At 52.6% G+C, this 24,429-nt stretch overlaps 1 protein-coding gene across 1 annotated transcript; it reads left to right on the top strand.

Annotated features, from left to right (window-relative positions):
* Positions 1 to 1,099: 1,099 nt before the first annotated feature.
* On the top strand, positions 1,100 to 23,802 carry SPATA21 (spermatogenesis associated 21). Its single transcript, XM_069479150.1, has 13 exons — positions 1,100 to 1,231; positions 2,919 to 3,070; positions 4,859 to 5,078; positions 7,739 to 8,034; positions 8,378 to 8,426; positions 13,295 to 13,767; positions 14,189 to 14,277; positions 16,648 to 16,785; positions 18,904 to 18,975; positions 19,092 to 19,209; positions 22,008 to 22,183; positions 23,023 to 23,194; positions 23,745 to 23,802. The coding sequence occupies exons 1-13, from the start codon at positions 1,100 to 1,102 to the stop codon at positions 23,800 to 23,802; spliced, it is 2,145 nt and encodes a 714-aa protein (XP_069335251.1).
* Positions 23,803 to 24,429: the final 627 nt, after the last annotated feature.

The raw sequence follows: 24,429 nt of genomic DNA, 5'->3' as shown, positions 1-24,429 counted from the left end.
TTCTCCAGGGATGTTGGCTGCCCTGCCACGATTTAAAGTGGAGGAAGCACCATCAAGGTCTTCAAGGTCTCACGGTCTCCCTGGGGGTGGGGGGTAGGATTTGCCCCTGGACACTAGTTAACAGTGAAAAGGGGTCCTTGACGTACCCATAGAAATGGTGTTGATGTTGCCTCAAAGGAATTCAGAGGCTGCAGAGAGGCCAAGGTGGTTGGATGCCGGGAGAAGAGCAGGGAGCTTGAAGGATGGGGCGGGGGCTGTTGGAGAGGTAGGAAGGGGGAGGTGGGCACAGAGGCTGGGGGGCTGTGGGACTGGGATTACAGAAGTCTGCCCGGATTAGAACACAAAGCTCGTGTGGGGGATGGTGATGCAGCAAGATGAGGGTGGGTGAGAGAGGCCGGAGCGACACTAAGAAAGGCTTTAGAAAGGGACGTGTCCAGGGCAGGGTGTGGGTGCTTTGGCGAACTACACATTACCATTGGAGACCTTGGGGTCCCGAGACAGATGGACAGATGTTCCCAATTCCTGTTCCCTAGCTGCATATAAGAGCATGGAGCTTCCACGGAGTTGCGACATTCTTGGGCTCCCTTTAAAGGCACGTCAGTATTTTAAAGACATTGACAAGTCCGGCAGGAAAAAGCCTGTTCCGTTTTGTTTAACCCATTTAGCCCTGGAACCTTGTGGAGCATCTCAAGGGACCAAGATTCCAAACAACACCCTTTAGGAAATGCTGCCCAGGGGAAAGTGTGTGGGTTTGGGGATCTGACAGGCCTCTGTTCGCATCCTGCTCTGTGACCTAGTAGGTGTTGGACCTCGGGCAAGTCTCTTTGCCTCCCAGAGCCTCTTTTTCCTTGGGCCCATTGTGAGAGTCAGGAGGAAAATGTGGCTAAGCTACACGTGGCTGGCTCTCTGGTTCCGCTGCGTGCCTCTCCTTGCCAGGCCCGGCCCTGCCTCTCCCCAAGCCAGGCTTTCTACGTTGCAGGCTCCACGTGGGCTACTGAAGCAGCAGTTGGGTAATGGGCTTGGTGGAACCTTGACTGGATTTCTCCTGTGGGAGCACAGCAGCTGATGCCCCTCACTTGGCACCCTTGTTGGCCCTGGCATGACGGACAACGGAAATGCCCAGATGTACACAGAGGGTAGGACCAAGGCTCCCGGGGCCCAGTCAAGTCCTGGCCTGAGGATCAGCAGAAAGACGGCTGATGTTGAGCCCACCACATCAGGAGTCAGGCAGGTAGGGACCTCCTGTTCTGACCCCTCCACTGCCAGCTGCACCTTTCCCTTTCCCTGCCCAAGCTTCCTCCCCAACTACTTTAATTAAGACTCTCAGTTACAAGGACACAAAACCCAATTCAAGCTGGATTAAGCAGGAATGAGAATACATCAGTTTGGGTAACTGACAAATCCATGGTAAACTTCAGGTATGGCTGGATCAAGGTGTTAAATGAGTAGCTCTTGGCTCTACCTTCCTCTGTGTTGTACTCATTCCCAGATAGGCTTTCCCTGCCAGGTAGCAAAGATTGCCCTGGCTACTACAGGATTACATGTTCCCGTCTTACATCCCCTGGCCTAGCATCCCCAGCAGGAAGAAAGCCTCTTTGCAATACTCGGAGCAAGTCTCTGGCATCACTGCCATCGGCCCAGATTGTGGTCACATGCTCATCCCTGAACCAGTTACCATGGCAGGGGGAGTGGCCTGGATCTCTTGGTACAATGGAGACGGAGGTGATAGTTGGCTCCGCTGAGCTCCCTGGGTCAAATGGAGAAGGGGAGGCTCTCGTGAAAAGAATGCTGGCTTCAGTAACCAGAACTGCCTCCTTATTCTACTTGGCGCCTTCCACGGCCTTTGGCCCCCCTTGTGGCCTCCAGCTCCCCTTTATCCCCCAGACAGCTAACGCGGCTTCCATCCCTGCCCCTCACCAGCCCCCAGCCAGCATCCTAAGCTTCCACCACCTCTCGGCCTCTTTCCATTAAATGCGTTCCTTTTGAAAGTGCCAAGTAGCATGAACTTGAAGACCCTCCTCCCTATCCAGTTTTCCCAGCGCCAAAAATGTCACCATTAAAAAAGTCAGCATTCCCTTGGGTTACGTATTACCCTGCCCCGTGGCCTCTGGTATAATCCTGGCTTCCCCTGGGGCGGGGAGAGGGCCTGGAGGGGAGCAGCCTTGGAGGGAGGCTGGGCAAACATTCAGGGCTTTCTTCATCCACCTATTTATTTTTTCACCAAGCATAGTCAGGGGTCCCAGTCCTGCCACCTAACTCACTGTATGACCTTGGGCATGTCACTGCACCCCTTCAGGCCTCACTTGTTTTATGGTGAGAACTAACTGGGTTAAATCCCCGGAAGGCACCTGGCACAGGCCCTGCCTGGTGGTAGGTGCCCATCTGTGTTAGCTCGCATCAGAATCATTTATTATAACAATGAATATCAATTAATTAACTGAGTCAGGCTGTTGGAGTTTGCTGCCTCCGATGAGGCTTGGAGCTGGGTCTAGGTCCCTCAATTGGAGAGTGACGGACCAAGACAGGGATCAAATCCTAGTTCCAAAGCCTGAGATGTGAAGTAGCAGAAGTCATGGAAAGGCTCTCCCAGACACTGTGAGGGTCTTGGAGTCCCCTAGACTGCTCTCTCAAGCTGCCCTTGGGTGATCCCCTTGTTTCAGGTCCTAATCTGAACTCCAGGTTCATGCCAGAGCCTTTAGTGCTGCGTGACAGCTTCTGGCTGGGCCAGGCCCTGCGTCCCAGCCTCTCTCTCCCTGCTCTCGGCTCCTCCTCACCTCTCCCCAATGCCTCCCCCCCCCCAGCTAGGCACAGGACCTCCCTGTCCCTGAGGCCAGGAGGATGCCTGGGGGGCTGGGGGGAACCACCCCTTGGCACTCAAGGCCAGCCCTTGAGCCAGTGCCACCGGCATCTCTGTCTAGGACGTGTTTCCAGATGTGGCAGAAGTGGGCAGTGGGAAGCAGCCCTTATCCACTCCAGGAGGGCCAGAGAAGGGGCCTGAACACAGAGAAGCATGCGAGGAGGGGTCTCCAGAGCTCAGGACTCAGGAGCAGAGACCTCCAGTGAGACCAAGGTGAGCTGAGGGGCTTCCCAGAGAACAGGTCCAGGAGAGAATCCCCTGGAACTCACCTGGAGGAGAGAGAGAATTTAGAACTCCCAGACTAAGGCAAATCCACCTGGACACAGCACAGTGTACTGCTCTTTCATTGCGCTACTTGCACTAAATCATTATTCGTGTTAACCTTTTGTCTCAGCTCCCCCACTAGACCACAAACCTCCTTTAGATGTCTCGTTCAAGGGGCATTTCTATGTCCTGTTTGGCTGCAAACCCCTCATGCCTGGTACTGTGCCTGGCATATAGTAGATGCTCAATAAATATTGATTCACTGAATGAATAGAACAATAAACAAAAGCTGCCGAGAGACACAAAAACACACAAAGATTTATGTGATATCATTATTTTCTAAATTTTGCATACATTCTTAACCTTTTCTATGGCAAGAATGTATTCTTTCTAGGCCGGGCGCGGTGGCTCACGCCTGTAATCCTAGCTCTCTGGGAGGCCGAGGTGGGCGGATCGTTTGAGCTCAGGAGTTCGAGACCAGCCTGAGCAAGAGCGAGACCCCACCTCTACTAAAAATAGAAAGAAATTATATGGACAGCTAAAAATATATATAGAAAAAATTAGCCGGGCATGGTGGCGCATGCCTGTAGTCCCAGCTACTCGGGAGGCTGAGACAGGAGGATCCCTTAAGCCCAGGAGTTTGAGGTTGCTGTGAGCTAGGCTGACGCCACGGCACTCACTCTAGCCTGGGCAACAGAGCGAGACTCTGTCTCAAAAAAAAAAAAAAAAAGAATGTATTCTTTCTAAAAAGAGAAGGTCGAGAGAGAGCCAGAGAGACGCAAAGTGAAAGACATGACTCTAGCTGGCTTATCATTTAAATTTGATTATAACCAAAAACTCCTAAAAAACCTCCTCTACATGAAAAGTTAGGGGAATCAACCCAAGCCAGGCTTGACACCCCCTAAGATAAATATTGCATTCCACAAGCACATGCACACCATGTTGGTGGAAATATAAACCATTTCAACATATCTGTTTCATCAACTGAGCAATTTGTTTAAACTGCCTTTAAATTGTCTTTACCTTCATGCATTTCTAGAAATAGGCCCTAAGGAAATAATTGGTGATTCAGGCAAAGTTTTAAGCACAAAGATTTTCACTGTCATATTAATTTTAAATACTAAAAAATTGGAAACCCCCTAAGCTGCCAAAACATTAGGGAAATGGTTAATGACGGTTATCTATAAAATATGGAATTTTATACATTTATTAAAAAGCATGTTTCTGAAGGATTTTTTGCATGGGAAAAATTTAGGCTATAATGTTAATTGAAAGAAGTAGACTACAAAATTGTATATGCAATGTGATTGGAACTATTTAAAATCATGCAATTATTTGAAGATGGCAATTAAATAAATCTCCATTACAATATGCACGTATACACATAGGAAGAAGTCGGGAGGAAATACCCAGAGTATTAAGGTGAGATCAGATGGACACCAAGTCCGATTTTGAGCTGTTATCCTTCTCTAGGCTCAAAGTCTCTCAACCTCTCTCCCATCCAGTTCTGATTTTTCTGTTTCTTTTTTTCTGAAAAACAATAAATAATACTAAAAAACTCAAATCCTAACCTCCTAAATATTGACATCAAAGTGTCTGTGGTTTGAGGAATTCCTGTGAGTCTTTCATTTGTTCTCCCGGGCATTAAGTATGCACCTGTGGTGTGTCTAACTCTGTAAGAATGTAAAACAGTGCCCCAGTCTGGGAGCCCAAGTGTCCCTTGTCTGTCTTCCCCAGGGCAAAGCAGTCATCTTGGCCCCCCCAGGAAGGGCCTGGGGAGCTGCAGGCAGGCCAGGATCAGCCCAAGCCAGAGAGTGAGCTGGAGTTGCCACCTGGCAGGCTTTCTCTGGTACCTGAAGGGCCGCAGCAGCCAGGCTCTGGGAAGGAGACTGAGGACCAGCAGGGGAAGCAAGGGAACCCAGGGACTGCGGAGGGTCAGCCCCCCGAGAGCTGCCAGGTAACCCCCCAGGAGATCTGGGCAGAAGGGAATGGAATGACCTACCCATAGGGGAAGCAACGCCCCCCTGCCGGCAGTGCCCTCGTGTCCGCTTTGCTCTCCTCTGTACTGGAGATGCTGAGTGCCCGGTCTGTGTGGGCCGCTGGGATGTCCCCCAGCCTGCACCGCAAGCATTTAAGTCTTGCTCCCAGAGTGGCTCCACAGGTGGGGGTTTCTGTGTACAGATAACGCTGGGGCATGTTGGGTTTAACAAGGCTGAAACAGGTTTCTGTGTGCAAGGATATCCTAGAAGCACTCTATTAGCTGCTGAGCCTGTGGGATCCTGCAAGACAAGTTAGAGTACATTGCCTTTTCTAAACTTACTTGACTACAAAATATCTTTTTTTTTTAAGATCCAGTTTAAAAAAAAAAAAGCTTCAGTGAGGTATAATTGACATACACGTGCACAATGGAGTGTTTTCACGTAGGAATACACCCGTGAAGCCACAACCGCAATCGAGAAAACAGCGAACCTATCCATCGCCCCCCAGCCAGCGCCCCCCGGACGTTTCCTTGTGCCTTTCTCATCCCTCCTCCCACTAATCTCCCATTCCCAGGCAACTGCTGCCTACCACTAAAGATTTGTTTGTATTTCCTGGAATTTTACTTAAATGAAATTGCACAACATACATTCTTCTTTCCCTCAGCATGTTTATTTTGAGATTCATCTATGTCACGGTGTGTATCAATACTTTGGGTGTTTTGTTGCTCAGTAGTATTCCGTTGCATGGCCATGTCACCATTTCCTTATCCATTCACCTACTGATGCACATTTGGGCTGTTTCTTTTTTTTTTTTTTTTTTCTTTTTGAGACAGAGTCTCGCTCTGTCACCCAGGCTAGAGTGCCATTGCGTCAGCCTAGCTCACAGCAACCTCAAACTCCTGGGCTCAAGCGATCCTCCTGCCTCATCCTCCCGAGTTGCCAGGACTACAGGCATGCTCCACGCCTGGCTAATTTTTTCTGTTTTTAGTAGAGACGGGGTCTCACTCTTGCTCAGGCTGGTCTCGAACTCCTGAGCTCAATCAGTCCTTCCGCCTCCGCCCCCCCAGAGTGCCAGGATTACAGGTGTGAGCCACCGCACCTGGCCTGTTTCCACTTTTTGACTATTACAAATAAAACATCTATGAACATTTGTGTCCATATGGACATATGCTTTCATTTCTCTTGGGCAAATACCTAGGAGTGGAATGGATCAGAGGGTGTGTGTATGTTTAACTTGTTAAGAAACTGCCAAACTTCTTTCCAAAGCGGTTGTACTATTTCCATCCCCATCAGCAATGTACAAGAATTCCAGTTGCTCCACATCCTCCTCTAACTTGGTGTGGTCAATCTTTTTAATTTTAGGCATTCAAATAGTGTAATGACATTTCATTGTGTCCTTAGTTTGCGTTTCCCTAATGACTACTGATGTTGAGAGCATTTTTTCATGTGCTATGGACCATTTGTATATCTTATTTGGAGAAATGTCTAGTCAGATACTTTGCCCGTCATTTTAATTGTATTGGTCATTTTATTGTTGAGTTGTAAGAGTTCTTTTTGTAACCTGGATACCAGACTCCTATCAGTATATGATTAATTTTTTCTCCTATTTTGTAGGGTTTTTTTCACTTTCTGCTCTTTTCTAAAAAAAAAAAAAAAAAATCATTAGTTCTGTTCTTATTATTGGGTTTTGAGAGCTCTTATCTATTCTGAATACAAATCCTTTTTCAGATATATTAATACGATTTGCAAATGTTTTCTCCCAATCTGTAACTTGTCTTTTCTGTCCTCTGAACAGTGACTTTCAAAAAACAGAAGTTCTTAATTTTGATAAAGTCCAAGTTCTTAATTTTGATAAAGTCCAACTTATCAATTTTTTCTTTTATTGATGTTATATCTTAGAAATTTTTGCTCAACCCAAGGTCACATAGTATTTACTCATGTTTTCTTCAAGTTTTATAGTTTTCAACCTTTCAACCTCTATAGTTTTAGGTTTAACTTTGGGTTTAACATTTGGGTTTATGATCCATCTTGAGTTCATTTTTGTATCTGGTGTGAGTTTGGGATGGAAGTTTATTTTTCTTCGCATGTGGCTGTCCAATTATTCCAGTACCATTTGTTGAAGACTATCCTTTCCCCACTAAATTTGCATTTTTGTCAAAAACCAGTTGACCACATATGTGGGTCTATTTCTAGACTGTCTGTCTTGTTCCATTCATCTATTTCTCTTTCCTTATTCCAAGACCATGTTGTGTTGATCACAGTAGCTTTATCATAAGTCTTAACATCAGTTAGTGTAAACCCCCCTTCCAAGGAGCATCATGAGGGATTGTTGATCTTTGAAACATCCCTTGGAAAATCCCATTTAAAGGGGACCTTCTCACTTTTCCAGGCTCCCATTCCACCCCCACAGGGATCACGACTTTGGGTAGGCCACACTTTCTTGGGCCTCAATTTTCTCACCCCTCAAAATGTGGAGGTACCCGTGCTTACCTTCTAGAGGTGCTGGGAGGATTCAGTAGGACGATGCCTGCACGGCCTGGACCCTAGTAACCGTGGAATAACTGGTTTCCGGGTGAGCGTGAGGTTCACCTGGGAGCCAGGATGGGGCTCCCATCCCTGGTGTCCTTGTCCTCGGCAGGGCCCCAAGTATCAGTCCACCTCAGATCACCAGGCAGCAAATGGGTCAGACGTGGTGCAGCCGACAGAGCCTCGCTGCATCGTGGACAGCTGTGGACAGCCGCTGGGTGACAGCCCCTCCAGGGAGGCCGGCCACCCACACATCAGGCCCCAGGCAGCTCTGCCAGAGCCCGGCCCAGAGGAACACGGGGAAAGCTCCCAAGGAGCAACACCCCTAAGGCCCATGGCGACTCCAGAGGAAAAGACAGCCAACCCCTCCCTGCCATCCACGCCAGGACGTAAAACACCCAAAGACGGGTAAGTCATTCTCCAATGCCACCCCTGCCCCACTCCCTGCTCCCAACAAGGTTGCTCTTCTGCCAAAAGTCACAGGTGAGGTGAGTTCTAGTCCTGACCTGGTGTAGGATCTTGGGCAAGTCATGCCTCTCTAGGCCTCAATTTCCCCATCTGTATAATAGCTCCAATGCCAGAATTCTTTGTTCCGTGGGCCTGCATACATGGGGACGTGGGGGCATGAGGAGCCCCTCTGAGATGAGAAGGCCAAGTGGATGAGGCTGGGGTGGTGAAACTGAGAGGTGGGCGCGAGGGGGCAAGCCTTGGGCTGAGCCCTCCCCCACGTGGGGGTTTCTCTCCTATTTAGGGGCGAGGCTGTGGAGACCCAGCCAGCACGGGGGCCTCTTCCTCCACCAGTAAGTAGGGCCACAGTGGGGACGGGGACAGGATGTAGAGGGTGTGGGGACTGAGGAGGAGGAAGGGGACAGAGGTGTGGAAATGGGACAGTATTTGGAGTTAAACTGGGGAAGGTGTGTGTGTGAGAGAGCGCACGTGTTTGTGCATGTGCGTGCGTGTGTGCTTGCCCATTTGCATGTGTATTTTGAGTGGGGGTCAAAGGTGCTCTTACCCCCTGGAGCCCTTGGGTTCATCCCAGGTGGTAGCTTGTTCCAATCACGCAGGTGTCTTCCACCCACTTGCCCTCAGCCACACCGACACAATGCAAAGCTTCCCTGAGCACCTGGGAGGCTTCCTGGCCCCTCCCAGCCACCCCTTCCTCTTGACCTGACCAGGCAACCTGCAAATACACAGGGTCAGGATCGAGCCCTGCCAGCCCCGTCCCTTCCCGCTGTATGCACTGGCAAAACCCCAACCCTGGCTGAGCCCAGCCGCCCACGCACCCTGCACCTGCACCTGCACCTGAGCAGCTCAGCATGGTGGCAGAAGACTGTCTTGTTGATGGGTCTCACTTGTGGCAGTGGCCATCCATGTCAGATGTTCCTGGCAAGCCTTGCTGCCCGCTGCCACCCCACCCTCCCCCTCTGCTCCAGGATGTCCCCCCATGCCCTGCATCTCGCCTCATGTGTCACTGAAACAGGAGACGCATCAGATGAGAAAAGCCATCCCAAATCCACTGCCCTTCCCGCCTTCATTTGGCTACGATGGAAGCTGTGCAGAGGGGTCCCTGCCCCCACAAACGGCTGGTCCCCGCCTTACCATGAGATCTCACCTCCCACACATGATGGATCTCCCCATGTCTATAGCATCATTCCTATCGGCACCCCACATGGCTTAGTATGTACCATATTAAAACCAAGCACCAGCCCCTCCCCTGCCCACACCCCCACTGGCTCCGTGCACTTGTCTTTCCTCAGCCCCTCCCAGCATGAGGCTTCTTACTGAGGTCTCAACGATCTCCATTTCGCTAAATCAAACAGAAAGGCACAGTCCTTAAGAGCTCACCTCAAAACCGTGGGTGACACAGTGGCTCCCTCTCTCCCCCTCCTCCCTACTGGCTTCTCCAGGCTCCAGGGCAGCCTCACCCTCAGTTCTCCTCCTGTTTCACTGCTCCCCAGTCTCCTCCCTGGTTCCTCCTCCCCTTCTCCACCCTCAGCGCTCCACCCCCTCTCCACCCCCTGTCTCCCATGTCCACCCCCTCCCTGGGCCATCCCAGTCAGCCTCTCTGATCCTTCCCAAACCCATATCTCCAGTCCAGACAGTGCCTTTAAATCCCAGGCTCATGTACGCAACTGCCGAATTGAATTCCACTTGACCGGCTAAGTCCCTTCTCAAACATGACCAGAGCAGGCTCCCTCACTCAGCAGAAGACACTGCCTTTCACCCACGGGCTCATGCCAAGCAGCTCAAAATCACTTCCAATTCCTCTTTTTCCTTCTGCAGTCCCACCGCACCCAATGCATCAACAAGCCCTGCTGGTGCTACCTACAAAATAATTCCTGCATCTATCCCTTCCCTACCCCCTCTCCCATCACCCTGCTCCAAGCCTCATCCTCTTAGAATAAGGTCCAACTCTTCACCAAGGCTCACCAGGCCTTATGTCTCTACTCACTCTAGCCTGACCCCAGCCCTTGAATATGCTTGGCTTATTCCCACCTCAGGGCCTTTGCACGCTACCCCGCACCTGAAATACTCCCCAGAGACATTCTCATGGCTTACTCTGGAGTCATTCAGGTTTCAACTTAAATGTCACTTTCTGAGCAAGGCCTTCCCTGGCCTCCTCATCTCAAATAGCCTGTCAGCCACATTACCCTGTTTCATTGTCTTTGTAGTACTTTCTCCATCTGACATTATCTTATTAATTTGCTGATTATTCATAATCTAGAGCATAAAACTCCATGAGCAGCCACTCTGTTTTATTCACCACTGCCTAAAACAAGGTCCAGCACATAGTGTGGACTCATAGGAATCTGTGACTAGATGAATGGATGGGAATGATATAAGGTACCTCTCTGCACGGATGAGAAGTCAGATGAGAAATAAGGAATGTTCCTTGTGTGTGTATTTCCTCTTCCCCCTGCCTGCCACCTGCACAGCTTGAGCTGGAGAATGTGGGGGAGGAAGGGAGCGTACGATTGATTCCACAGTGTGTTCTGAGTGTCTGTGGCATGCCCGGCCCTGTGCTGGGAGGGACAGGGCAAGGAAAGCAGGGGACAGCTCACTGCTCCTGAGGACGTGCAGAACTGGCAGGACCAGAAGAGATGAGAGGTCCTGGACGGGAAATTCCACAGGCGCTCGGGGAAGGAGCCCCGAAGCTGGCAGGCAGCTTCCGTGAGGGGTGGAATATGGCCAGAGCAGGGAAAGGGCACCCAGGCAGCAGGCCCAGCACTAGCAAAGGTACAGAGGTGGGAGTGGACATGGAGCAAGGGGTGACGATAGACAGACAGGCCTGGTGGGACAAGAATACCGGCTATAAGGGACAGGGAGGCTGGAAAGCTTGGCTAGGCCATCACAGGAAGCCCCCAGGATGTGAAGCAGGGTCACTGTGCACCGGTCACCAGCTTGTCTGAGTCCAGTGAGGCAGAGCACCCCACACACAAGTTACATGACACGGGTTTGTTACTTACCGATAGGCAGCAAGGGACAACAGAGGCCTTGGATTCACTGTGAGCCGGTCCCCCAAGGCTCAGGAAGATGGCCTGGGCCAGATGGAGTCTTGTCTCGTGTGCTCCACTGGCTGGCGAGGCTGTGGGGAAATCAGAACCCTGCACGCTGCTGGTGGGAACGTAAAATGGTACAGCCACTGTAGAAAACGGTATGGCAGTGCCTCAAAAAATTAAAATTAGGCCAGGCACAGTGGCTCACATCTATAATCCTAGCACTCTGGGAGGTCGAGGTGGGAGAATTGCTTGAGCTCAGGAGTTCGAGACCAGCCTGAGCAAGAGCGAGACCCCGTCTATACTCAAAATAGAAAAATTCGCCGGGTGTGGTGTGCACCTGTGGTCCCAGCTACTCGAGAGGCTGAGGTAAGAGGATCACCTGAACCCAGGAATTTGAGGTTGCAGGGAGCTATGATGACACCACCGCACTCTAGCCTGGGTGACAGAGTGAGACCCTGTCTCAAAAAATTAAAAAATTTAATTATATTAAATTTAATTTAAAAATTACCACATAACCCAGCAATTGCACTTCTGGGTACATACCTCAAAGAATTGAAAGCAGGGTCTTGGAGGGATATTTGTACACCGTGCTCGTAGCAGCATTATTCACAATAGCTAAAACACGGAAGGCACCCAAGTGTCAGACGAATGGATAAGCAAAATGTGGTCTACACAGCCAATGGAATGGTATTCAGCCTTAAAAGGGAAGAAAACTCTGACACATGCTACAATATGGTTGAGCCTCGAAGACATTATGCTCAGTGGAATAAGCCAGTCATAGAAAGACAAAGTGAATCCACTTCCATGAAGTACTTAGTCAAAGCCACAGAGACAGAAAGTGGACATGGTGGTTACGAGGCAGTGGTCATGGCAGGGGTTTGTTCAGTGAGTCCGAAGTTTCGCTTTTCCAAGACGAAAAGAGCCATGGAGATGGACAGTGGCGACGGTCGCATATTACAAGGCCATTTAATACCACTGAACCGTACACTTAAAAATGATTAAGATGATAAATGTTATGTGTATTTTACCACCATTAAAAGAAGTTGGAAAAGCAAAACAGGACTCTAGGTCTGGGGCCCGAGGACAGGTGGTGTCATTAACTGAGACGGCGACCCGGGGAAGCAGCAGGTGGGAGGAACCCAGGGTTTGGGTCTGTTCTAGACACCCAAGGAGGACGTCTGGTGTTAGGAAGGACAAAGAAATGTGGGGGAAATGGAGTCGTGGGCAGGGGGACGATGTCTGGAGGGAGTGGATACGGAGCAGGGAGCAGGGTGAGGACACGTGCCCGGGTCTCCGCAGCATTGAGAGCAAGAGGGAGGAGGAGCCCCCGCAGCAGACCAGGGAGCGCCCGCGCGGGTGGGCGTCGGGAGAAGGGAGCCTGTCCGGGACAGAGTGGTCATCTGTGCCTGAGGCTGCCGAGGAGCCGGCTGAGACGAGGGCAGAGATCTGCCCGCAGCCCTGGCCAGAACAGCTGTGGGGAGGGGCGGGCAGAAGCCCGAGTGGAGAAGGGAGGGAAGTGGAGACGGAGAACAGCTGGCTCTTGCAAGGAATTTCGCGAGGGGTTTGGTGTCAGGAAGGTTCGTTTTGTTTTTAAAGAAGGCAGGCAACATATGGACATGTGCTGGGAGTGATCTGGTGGAGAAGGTAAGGCTGATACTTTAGGAAGAGAGTGTGTGGCAAGGGCAGCGTCTTCGACTGGGAGAAGGACCTGGCCTGATCACAGGCAGGCTGGGGACAGCCCATCCTTCTGATGGGAGGGAGCAGGTGCAGGAGGGGGCCGGGTTTGCTGAGTGAATGAAAAGGGTTTATTGAGTGGCTGCCATGTGCTGGTTGCCGGGCATGTGTGGATAAAAGAGGCGGACAACGCCCTGTCCTCAAGGTGCTTACCTTCCGGTCAGGCGGGCAGACGAGCATGAACAGGTCAAGTGGTGGGACCAGGAGTAGCTCACTCAAGACCTTAGCGCACAGAGCTGGGAGGTGCCAGGTCAAGTGTCGGGAAGGACACGGGGCGGGCGCCCAGTGGGATGCATGTGAGACTTGGGGTACATCCTCCAAGGGCTCAGAGAGCAGGGGGCGGTTCAAGGATCCCCAGAGAGTGGGTGGCAGGGAGAAGCTCTGTTGGAGTCCAGCCGGCTGCTGGCCTCCCAGATGCCCTCCCCTGTCCCCAGAAGGTGAGGGACGCTGGAGAGAGGAGGGAGCTGAACCGTGTGCAGAAGCAGCCTCAGGAGCCCATGGTGGCCGCAGGGACTCAGAACCTCAGCAGCCTCCGGCGGGGCTTCATGAAGTGCTTGCTGGAGGTGGAGGCGGCGGAGGCCACCCAACGGAGGGCCTCGAAGGCCCGGACCCCACCATCCCGCAAGTCCCCCAGGACCCTGACCCCCGTGCCCACCGCAGCCCCTGTCGGCATCTCAGCCCCAAGCCTGCCTCTGACCGTGCCTCAGAACCCCTCCTCGGCCCCTGCCATGGCTCCACCATGGGCCCGGTCGCCAGCACCCGGGCCAGTCCCTGCCCCCATGGGAGTCCCGGTCCCGGCCTCAGCACCTGGCCCCGTGCTGTCAATCCCCATCCTGGATCTGGGCTGGAGAAGGACAGAACTCTTGTACCAGAGCAGCGACAGGAGCCTGAGCTACCCCAAGGCATGGTAGGAGCCACCACCTGCTCACCCACCTGTCCCTGAAGGGCTCCCCAAGACCAGAGCCTTGTCCCAGACTCTGGTCCCTGGCACTGCACCTGCCTGTTCCATCCTGTGTGTCCCCCTCTCTCCACCTCTCCTCACTCTGGCCCTCTCCGTATGTGCCAGCTCTGCGTCTCTGTATCTCCCTCGTCTCTATCCCCTTTCTCATTTCTGACCCCTGGGTCTCTTCTCCTCTAGCCCCCCTCTGCTCTGCCTCACTCCTTCTCTGGGTCACTTCCTTTTCCTGTCACTCTTAGCTTCCGGGGCCCCCAAATGCTCCCCACAACCTGCGGCAGTCTCCCCTTCGCCCTCCCCAGCTATCGGTGGCAGCCCTGGGGAGGGGTATGTGGCTGGATGTTGCCCTGGGCCCCGGTTCTGTCCTCTGCAGGCAGGAGCCAGAAGAGCGCAGCCTCCTGAAGTTGTATCAGAACTGGGAGGACAGGTCCGAGGAGCACCTCACCCTGAAGCAAGAGGAAGGTGAGGGCAGGGAGGCCCCTTGCACAGGCAGAACCCTCGGCCTTTGGGTGGGCTGGGGCTTTGCACAGATCAGCCGTCCCGGTGCCCACCACAGCCCTGTGTGGTGGACCCAGCAGGGGTTATCTGCGCTTGGTCTAGGGGGACAGTACGGGGAAGGAGGTTGACCCAAGCTCACAGGGCACTGGATGGGGGAGCCAGAGCTCATGCTGTGTCCTCTGCCTCGAGGTCCAGCGTTCTTCCAGCTCCAGAGCTGCCTCTCTGAGACAGTGACGGGAGCCCTGCAAAGGGCTTTAGGTTTTGCAGGTGTTTCTGCCTCCCTCCACCCAGGCCCACTCTACTGGGCCTCTTTAGCGGCAGACTCGATGGGAGGCGGGACTCCAAGGCCCCCTGCCCATCCCAGACAGTCCCTCACTATTTAACAAGGCCACCACCTTGGACATGTCCCCACTCCCGCCACATCCCACCTCTACCAAAAAGCTAAACAGTTCTGAACACCCACCCTATGTGAGGTGCTGTGCCCTTTGCTCTCCGTTGTCCTGGGGCGGGCCCTGCGACCCACTCCCCCGTCCCCCTGGCCCTAGAATAACGGGTGTGCGTCCTCCTTCCACCCCTCTCCTCCCCCAGCCTTCTCGGCCAGAGCAGCCCCTTCCCCTTCCTTCCCTGGCTCCCCGTGACCTCGTCCTTGACGTTCACTCCTTCAGCATTAAAAGTCCCTCGCCACCATCCTACACATAGCACCAGGGCCCCACCTCACCATGGCCTCTGAGCAGGCCATGAACAACACGCCACTTTGACTTGGACTCAGGGTTCCTGCCACGACTGCTAGTCCCCGTCCGGGGAGGCAAGAGCTGACTGCCTTGCTCCGACGGCTTAAACTTCCAGGCATTTTGAGCGACCACATCTGCTTGAGAGTTCTGGGTTGTTTCCTTTGTAATGTGCCTGCCTATGGCAGGTCCCGCGTGCCCCAGCCCTGACTCTAGGCCTAGCTCTTCCCCGCGGTTCAGCGCTGTTCACCAGAGGCTCACAGACGCGGAGTCTGCTGCGTGCCAGGCACTGAACTGATACGACAGCTCCGAGAGGGCGTACTGCTGTTCCGCCGTCGTGCATGTGCAGAAATAGAGGCTCAGAGAGGTGCAGTGGCTTGCCCATGGCCACCATCCTAGTCGCTCAGGCTGCCATAACAAAGTCCCACAGGCTGGGTGGCGGAAACAACAGACATCTATTTTCCCACAGTTCTGGAGGCTGGAGTCCAAGATCAAGGTGGCAGCAGGGTTGGTTTCTCCTGAGGCCTCTCTCCTTGGCTTGCAGACGGCCGTCTTCTCACTGCGTCCTCGCACGGTCTTTCCCTGTGCACACGCACCCGTGGTATCTTTGTGTGTGCAAACTTCCTGTTCGTATAGGGACACTGGTCAGGCTGGATTAGGGGCCACCCTGGCAGCCTCATTTTAACTTAATCACCTCTTTTAAGGCCCTATCTCCAAATACACTCATATTCTGAGGTATGGGGAGTGAGGGCTTCAACATAACAATTTTGGGGGGGACACAAACCAGCACATAATAGTAACCCAGCTTATCCAATGACAGAGCCAGTCACTAGGCTCTGTTGACTCTAACTCAGATTTTGCTGGCTGAGAAACCAGACACCACACTATGACTAGGACGCAGCTTTTGTATCAGTTGGCGCCGTTCTGGGACTTTCTCACCATCTCTCCTGTCCTTTGCTCTGGTCCAGACACCTGAAGCTATCCCAGAAGCCGTGTCCATCCAGATAAGTGACTGCAGATGCCAAGGTCCAGGGCATGGACTTAGAGTCAGAAAAACCTGTCTGGAGCCGGGCGTGGTGGCACATGCCTGTAGTCCCAGCTAGTCGGGAGGCTGAGGCAGGAGGATCACTTGAGCCCAGGAGTTTGAAGCCAGCCTGGGCAACATAGCGAGATCCCCCCTCTCTAAAAAGATGTGTCTGGTCACCTAACCTGTAAGCCTCGGTTTCCCTATCTTTACAAAGGGAAAAAGCATTCTACTCTTACAAGGATGTCCTAAGAGTTAAATGAGAACATGGCTATAAAGAGCTTAGCCCAGTGCCTGGCACTTAGTAGGGTGCCCTAAAGTGGGTGTGCTGCTGGTGCCAAGCAGAGACTGCTAATTAGCTTAGCTCTTGCCATCCCAGCCGAACGCTTGGCCTGGGCTCGGAATAGAAAGCGAGGTGAGTCGAGGGGACCACATCCCTTTACTTGCGTTCTTTTAGTTATCTCTGCCCCTCCACCCGGCCATGGTGGGACAGGACGCTGGGCAGGAGGGTGGCTGGGGGCGTGGGATGAATGGGGAAAACAAGAAATGTCCCCACCCCACCTAACCCCGCCCTCCCCACAGCCTTCCACAGCTACTTCGAGATCTTCAATGGCCCTGGCGAGGTGGACGCGCAGAGCCTGAATAACATCCTGCTCCTGGTGGGCTTCTCGCTGACGCCGGCCCAGGTGGAGGACGCCCTGATGAGCGCTGATGTCAATGGTGAGTGGTAGCGAGGGGAGGGCATTCACTCTGAGCTTCGGGCAGTCTGGCTTCCCTGGCGTGAGACCAGTGCAGTCTCACGGGGCTCTGCGCTTAAAGGATCCTGTGCTTGGTTTCATGCTCTGGGGTCACAGTCTAGAAATTCTTAGTAATTTTTGAGCAAGGGGGCCCCATCCTGCATTTCCATTTTGCACCGGGTCCCACAAATTATGTAACCGGTCCTGCCTCCAGGAGTTAATGCTCCCTGAGCGCTTACTCAGTGCCAGCTTCTGGGGACCCAGAGATGACAAAGACCTACCTCCTGACCGCGAGGTGCGGGTGATCTCAGAGATTCCCTTCCCTTCAGGCTCTCACGCATGCTTCACTGGATGTTCTGCCGTGACAGTCACTCATTGCACCAGCTGTATGACCTTAGACTGAAGTTCAGCAAGCCTCAGTTTCTCCATCTGTAAAGTGGGTCTGATAACAGCACCTACCTCACCAGGCTGCTGTGAAGATGAAATGAGATAATCCAGGCGAAGCCTTGAGCACAGCGGCTGGTGTACAGGATGTGCCCAGGAGACATTAGCTGCCAGTATTATTTATCCAATATTTACTAAGTGCCTACTGTGTGCCCATCCCTGTGCAGGGCACCAGGGAGAAAGAGATGTGTGTCCTTGCAAAGGCCAAGCAGTAAAAAACAGAGAGAAAAAAAGAGATGTGTAAAACCATGAGATCCTGTCCTTGAGAGGCTCATAGAAACAGTTACTGCCATCGGGCAGTAACAGAAGTAAGAGGCACCAATGGAAGCAGCACTTAAAGTGGCTTGGGGGAAGGGGTCAGGAAGGAAGGCTTCCTGGAGGAGGTGATGCCTGAGCCAAGCTGTGAAAGATTAAGCAGGAGGCAGGAGTTAGGCAGGGAGAGAAGAAGGAAAAAGGGCATTCCTGGTGGCAGATACGGCCTGTACAAAGGGAAGACAGTGCAGGGTGAGGGGAATCACGTGGGGTTTGCCATGGCCAGGTGTGGGGAATGACGTGGGTATGGGAACAGACGTGTGCGGGGCCTGGGCTCCTGACACCAGGTGTCATGACTCTGCTCCCTCCATCACTGCACAGGTCAGGAATTGACTCCAGCTCTGCCCCGCGAGACCCTAAGCAACAGCCTTCTTTTCTGTGCCTCAGGCCTCATCTGGGACATGGGGGTCAGAGTATTAGTCACCCCCATATGGCTGCTTTAAGGATTAGAGACCATTTATTCACTTGTCAAGCAGTTCAGAGAACATCTACTAAGCACCTACCTGTCTTAGGCCCTGAGGACACAATGCCAAACAATACAGCTCCAGTGCCTGCCTCCCAGAATCTCCATTAAATCCCAGATCTTACGAGCATGTGGTTGAAATGCACGGGTTTCATGAGAGTGTTTGATGGGGGGTCTGACCTGGTCTGGTCTGAGTCTCTGAGGAAGGGATGGTCGAGTGGAAGCAAGTATAGGGTGTTTACTAAGTCAGAGAGTTGGAGGGTGGTGGAGAGAATTCCAGGAAGAGGAAGCAGCATGTGCAAAGGCCCTGAACAGGGAAGAACATGGCCCCAGGGAGGAAAGCAGCCTGGCACAACGTTAGGCTGGAGACAGGTAACAGGCAGATCCTGCAGGGCCTTGAAGGCCACGGTGGGACACTTGTGGGTACGTGTTACCATGCAGCGACTAGCACACAGTAATAATACTAGTCCCTGGCATTTAGTGAGCATGTGTTACACGCATGGCACTGTTCCACACACTTTGCCTCATGTTATTAGTATCTCCCATGAGGTAGGTATTATGATCATCCTCACCCCATAGATGAAACATCTAAGGCTTAGTGCGGGGAGAGAATTTGCCAAGGCCACACAGATAGTACGTGGTGGGCCCGGTATATGAAGCCGGACAACTGCCTCCGGGACGCAAGTTCCCACAGCTTCTAACCCAGGAGATTTGAATGTTTCCCTTCTACTTTCTCGTTGTGCCCCACGTTTTCTGCACTGAATATGCATTACTTTTATAATCAGACCCAGTGGGTAACTGCTAATAACCATGCCTGGGCTGCAGGGCCCGGACCTCCTCCAGAAGGCCCCTGCCCACCGGGTTACTCCTCTGCCTCCACAGGAGATGGTCGAGTGGACTTCAGAGACTTCTTGGCTGTGATGACAGACACCAAGCGCTTCTTCTGCTCCGTGGGTGAGTGGGGATGAGCCTAGGGCAGTCAGAGCTGGGGGGGCAGAGGGCAGCTGGCTGGGAGGGGGGTGATTCAGGACCACCAAATGGTAATGGCAGCCACTATCCCATGTCCCCAGAACAGAATGCCCTGATGGACATGGCTCCCCCAAACCCCCACACTCTGTTCTTTGAGATCCTGTCCCTGCTGGTGGAGATGCTGGCTTTACCGGAGGCAGCCTTAGAGGAAATCACAAAGTGAGTGGGGCTGGCTTGTTGGGGGTGGGGGGTTGTGGACACCGAGGTGGCACCTAGCACTTTGGCAGCTAAGAACTTTTTGGTAGTTAGGACTCTGTCACAAGTGAAGAAAACCCAAATAAAAATGGCTTAAGCAAAGGGGAATGTATTGGTTCAAATAACTAACTGGTCAGGGTCTCAGGAATGGCTAGATCTAGGAGACCACATAATACCAGTAACGGTTTACCTGTCCATCTCTGTGCATTGGCTTGGAGCTCGGCTGGGCTCTCCCCTGGGGGTGGGGGGGGGGATGGCAACCAGCAGCCCCACACTCACACCCTCCTAGTTCAGCAACCTCAGCAGCAAGAGGAATTCTTTCCTGTAGTACTCAGGTAGCAATCCCAGAAAAGGAATCTGATGGACCCTGCCTGGGGTCAGAAGACAAAAGCCTCGCATGTCTCCAGGGCATGGAGGGTAGGTGGAGGGGTAGGCAGTGGTTCATCTAAGGAGGAGAGGGACACAGGAGCAAACGACATGCACGTTCCAGCGCTAGAGCAAACTGTGAAGGCTCAGTAGCCCAGCTGATCTCCAACCCCCAGGCCTCCATTTCTTGTCTTTGAAATAAACATACTTTGATACTTGCTGCTCAATACCTGCTAGCTTCCAGCAGGGGTGGTTGTGAGGGTCAAACGGGATCAGAATGCCAAGGCACTCTGTTGATTGCTCTGCACAGTTTTTGTAACTGTGTTGGAGAAAACCCCGGATCTGGTGGGAGGAAGAAAGAATTTGGAGCTCTGCCTGTGCCTCTTACTAGTCGTGTAGCTTTGGGTAAGTCACCTTCTCTCAAGCCTCAGTTTCTTCATCTGTAAAATGGAGACTATTTCCTTGCCTCTTCAATGCAAGTGACAGAGGATACAAAATTGAACCTGGGTCATAGGGTAGGTGTGTTTAGTTATGAGAAACTGCTAGACCTTTTTCTAAACGATTGTACCATTTTACAGTCCCACCAATAACATATGACTGTTCCGGTTACTACACATCCTGTTCAAATTTGGTGGTCAGTTTTTAAAATTTTAGTCATTCTCTTTAATTTTTTTTATTTTTTGAGACAGTCTCTCACTCTGTCACCCAGGCTAGAGTGCAGTGGCGTCAACATAGCTCACTGCAACTTCAAACTCCTGGACTCAAGCCATCCTTCCACTTCAGCCCCCCAAGTAGCTAGAACTACAGGTGCGAGACACTATGCCAAGCTAATTTTTCTCTATTTTGTGGAGATGAGGTCTTTTTTTTTTTTTTTTTTTTTCTGAGACAGAGTCTCACTCTGTTGCCCAGGCTACAGTGCCGTGGCGTCAGCCTAGCTCACAGCAACCTCAAACTCCTGGGCTCAAGCGATCTTCCTGCCTCAGCTTCCTGAGTAGCTGGGACTACAGGTGCACACCACTACGCCTGGCTAAGTTTTCCATTTTTTTGTAGAGACAGGGTCTCCCTCTTGCTCAGGCTGGTCTTGAACTCCTGAGCTCAAGGGATCCTCCTGCCTCAGCCTCCCAGAGTGCTAGGATTACAGGCGTGAGCCACCATGCCCGGCCCTGGTATTGTATCTTTATTTGTTTATGGTCTGACTATTGCATTAGGTCTGTGTCCAGGTAGTTGATTTGGGAAGTGAATCCAGGGAGCAGGAGTAAGGGAAAGGGCGTGAACTATGAAGGAGGAAGCGCCAAGACAAGGATGTGTTACTGAGTTGAACAGCTCCCAGGCTCTTCTGAGACTCAGAACTGTATCTCAAATGTACAGTGGGATAAAACAAAACAAAACAAAGGGGAAGAAAGGGAAATGCCTCTAAACCTCATCTACTGACACGTTTGGCCAAGGATGGCCCCACAGGTGTCTTAACTCCCCTGCACTTCTGGGTTGCACATGTGTCGGAGAAGCCCCAGGGCAGGAAGCCGGAGGCTCGGGTCTGAGGTGAGACCTGTGGGGTTGCCCTGCATGAAGCTGGTTGAAGCCTGTGTGGAAGTGGTTGCTGTGGCAGCGGCTGGAGTAAGAGGGGCTGAGACTAGGACACAGGGACCCTGTGTGGGTGTCTTTCACTACTTTTTCCCAAGCACCTGGAAGAGTGGTCAGCACACAGAGAACGCTCAATGAATATCTGCTGAATGAATGGTGCTGCAGTCTAGTGAAGGAAAAGGCAAGGAGTAATGAGTTAAGAAAACCAAGTGGGTTGTGGGCTATGATGGGGTAGACACGGGTTCTCAGGGGGCCGACAGCAGGAGCCTAGCTAATCTGGCAGGGAGGGGAGGACAGAGAATTTCTGGAGGAGATGCTCCCTCAGCTAAAATCTGGAAGATGAGCAGGAGTGAACGGCACAGCTGATTTACAAAGCACTTGCACATCTAAGTAAAAATATCAGTGATAAAATCATAGGTAACATGTACCAAGTTCTTTCTTTGTGCCAGACACTGTGCTGAGTGCTTGATGGGCCTTATTATTTAATCCTTATTTAATCCTACGGCATGTGGACTGTTCGATCCATTTTACCCAGGGGAAACCTGAAACTCAGAGAAATCAGGTGACTTGCAGACTTGCAGTTACAGGGGAGAGATGACCATTTCCCCCCATTTTACATAGGGGGACTGAGGCCCAGAGCAGGGAAGTGACTTGCCCATGGTCACAGAAAATTAAAGGCAGAGCTGGGACTAGAATCCAGGTCTTCAGACTCCAGGGTTTGTATTCCTGCTCCAGAGCTAGACAGGCAGAACAGGGGCTTAGGAGTGGGGTGAATTGAACAGCCAGGCTGAGCCAGGTGGGCACTTCCTCCCCAGCTACTACCAGAAGAAGCTGAAGGAAGGCACCTATAAGGCCCAAGAGATGCAATCAGCCATAGGCCGGCTGCGGTCGAGGAAGAAGCTTCCCTGCAACCCCCAGCAGGCAGACAGCCTGGAAGTCCCAGAACGAAGGGTCCTCCGGATCCTGAGCCGACTAAAGCAGCAAAACTACGGTGAGGGCCCCGGGCATGGTGGGCTGGGCGGGGGGCTCTGCTCTCCTGCCCACCTGGCTGTCTACATAACCAGACCCAGGGAGCTGAGAGGCTTGGCTTCCCACTTTGGGCTTAACGGTGTGCATCGGCTGATAATCACTATTCCACATCCAGCCCTGTGACAACGGCCTCCTCAACAGGTTGGTCCCAAGAGTGAGAAGGGTGCAACTGCAGAGGGATTAGCAATCCCAGCTCACTGCTTGAGCACCCACTGGGGTCAGTCACTGTGCTAGGCCCTTGGCAGATGTACTACCATTTGATCCTCATAAACATGTTTTTACCCCATTTTACAGATGAGAAAACCGAAACTGATGAGTTTAAGCAACTTGCCCAATTGTCCCCAGCTGGTGTGTTAGGGGAGTTTATACCAAGGTCTGACCCCCAAAACTACGCTCTTTCCACTGGGCAAGCCAGCCTCCCTGGCCCAGGTACCATTTATTAGGCCCCTACTGTGTGTCCAGTGATAGGACAGGAGCTTTACAGTCTTTCTAGAGTGTGCCTCCCAGACTTTGCCAGGACCCATCACAAAAACATGTGCTCCGTTTTCAACTGTTACCAGCCCTTATTCTGTGCTCAGTGTTCAGCTGAGTGCTTTGCATCTATTACCCTATAATCTTCACCAGCAACTGAGGTGGGAACCACTATTTTCTCTAGCTTAGAGGCTCAGGGAGAGGTTGAGTGACTTGCCCAAGCCCACCCAGCTCATTATGGGGCACAGCCAGGATTTCGCCTGGGTCTGCCTGCCTCCCAAGGCTGGGCATGCTCTGGAGCGCTGCCCCTCCTGCCTCCTTCTCCACCAGGTGCCAACCTGCAGAGCCCCTACGCCCAGGTACCCTGCATCCCACTCTGCCCACGGTTAAACAAGACGGTCCATCGGAAGCAGGGCAACCACTACCTGCTAGACCAGGGCACCCCCACTGGCCTGGGCCCTGAGATCGGTAGCATCTTCCAGTCAGGATCTCAAGGAGGCAGGTGGGTGCCTGGAGAACAAGGGCCCCAGACCAGGCCCTTCCAACTCCTTCCTTAAAAGGCCCCTGGCCTAATGCCTGGGTAATCCACTTTTCCAAGAGATAATGCCTTGGAGACTACGCACTCCAGGAAGGAGAGAGGATGGATGGGGAAGAAACTAACCTTTGTTGAGGGCCGGTGAACCAGGCAGATTGTTTCACCGAAGCCAGGGCCTTCCTGTGCCCAGGACTCAGTGGTATGGGCACTGTCTTTTTCTTAGGTTGGCACTATTCCCCCTTTCCCATGCAGGGAGTTTAACTCTGAGCTCCTTTGTCCAAGTCTGGGTCTGTATCAGGAGTGGCAGGCTTAGCTCCTGGGCAGAGGGGAGCGTCCTCTGCAGCAGGCCCCTCCCAGGACCCTCAGGGGAAAAGAGCCCTGGACTTGGAATCAGGCCTGTAAGCCCAACTGCTGGCTCTACCATTCCCACCTGGGCACACAGGAATGGCTCCTGTCTTGGCAGGACTGTAGGGACAGGGCCAAACCTCTCACCCTTCTGCCCTACCCCTCTCCCCAGGGAACACAGCTCTGACAGCAGAAAGTGGCTCAGCTCTGTGCCGGCTCAAACTCGCTGACCCTTCGGAGTCCTGACTCTAGGCAGCTGTTCAAGGCCTGCAGACAGACCATCATCAGGCAGGGCTGTGGCTGGAGTTTGCTTTTGTGGCCTGATAAACCAATAAAAACCAAGAACTTCAGCCTCTGTGCTTGGTGCCAAGGCAGGCCCTCCAGGAAGGCTCCAGCCCCGTTCAGACAAGACTCACCTCAAAGCCTGCCCAGAGTTAAGGTTCCTGCTACAGGTGCCTCTGGGTACAAAATCTTGACCTTCTGTGTATTCTCAAAGCAGAGCTGGGCCTCTCCTCAGATGAGTGTCTCCCCACCTTGGACTAGGAGCCCCACAGAGGCAGGAATTCTCTCTCCACTTGCTCTGAGGGAGAGGTGAACATAAGGGAAAGACATGGCCCCTGAAAGCATCACACCCTGTGGAAAGACAGGAGGTGGCCTCAGCCATGCTCTTCCATGACACAGCCCCAAGACCCAGGGGTCTCCTTCATTTAGAGCCCAAGAGGGATGGGTCCCTGCCCCACTACCCACACCCCACCCAGCCTATTTCTCCACCAAAGAGAGTCACTCCCTGGGACTGAGCAGAGGTAGCTCCCCAGGGTTAAACAGGCAGCCACAGCAAGAGGTAGGAGGCCAGGGAC

The sequence above is a fragment of the Eulemur rufifrons genome, chromosome 8, assembly GCF_041146395.1.
Source record: "Eulemur rufifrons isolate Redbay chromosome 8, OSU_ERuf_1, whole genome shotgun sequence".
In the NCBI taxonomy this organism is placed as follows: domain Eukaryota; kingdom Metazoa; phylum Chordata; class Mammalia; order Primates; family Lemuridae; genus Eulemur; species Eulemur rufifrons.
The sequence above is the reverse complement of the archived record's forward strand: the minus strand, read 5'-3'. Positions and strand labels throughout refer to the sequence as shown.

What these genes read in the sequence shown, in the direction of transcription:
- SPATA21 (XM_069479150.1), top strand. Translation starts at nt 1,100, where the DNA reads ATGACGGACAACGGAAATGCCCAGATGTACACAGAGGGTAGGACCAAG. An exon ending in GATGAGCGCTGATGTCAATG is followed by an intron (nt 16,786 to 18,903) that starts GTGAGTGGTAGC and finishes CTGCCTCCACAG; the next exon opens with GAGATGGTCGAGTGGACTTC. An exon ending in ACTAAAGCAGCAAAACTACG is followed by an intron (nt 22,184 to 23,022) that starts GTGAGGGCCCCG and finishes CTTCTCCACCAG; the next exon opens with GTGCCAACCTGCAGAGCCCC.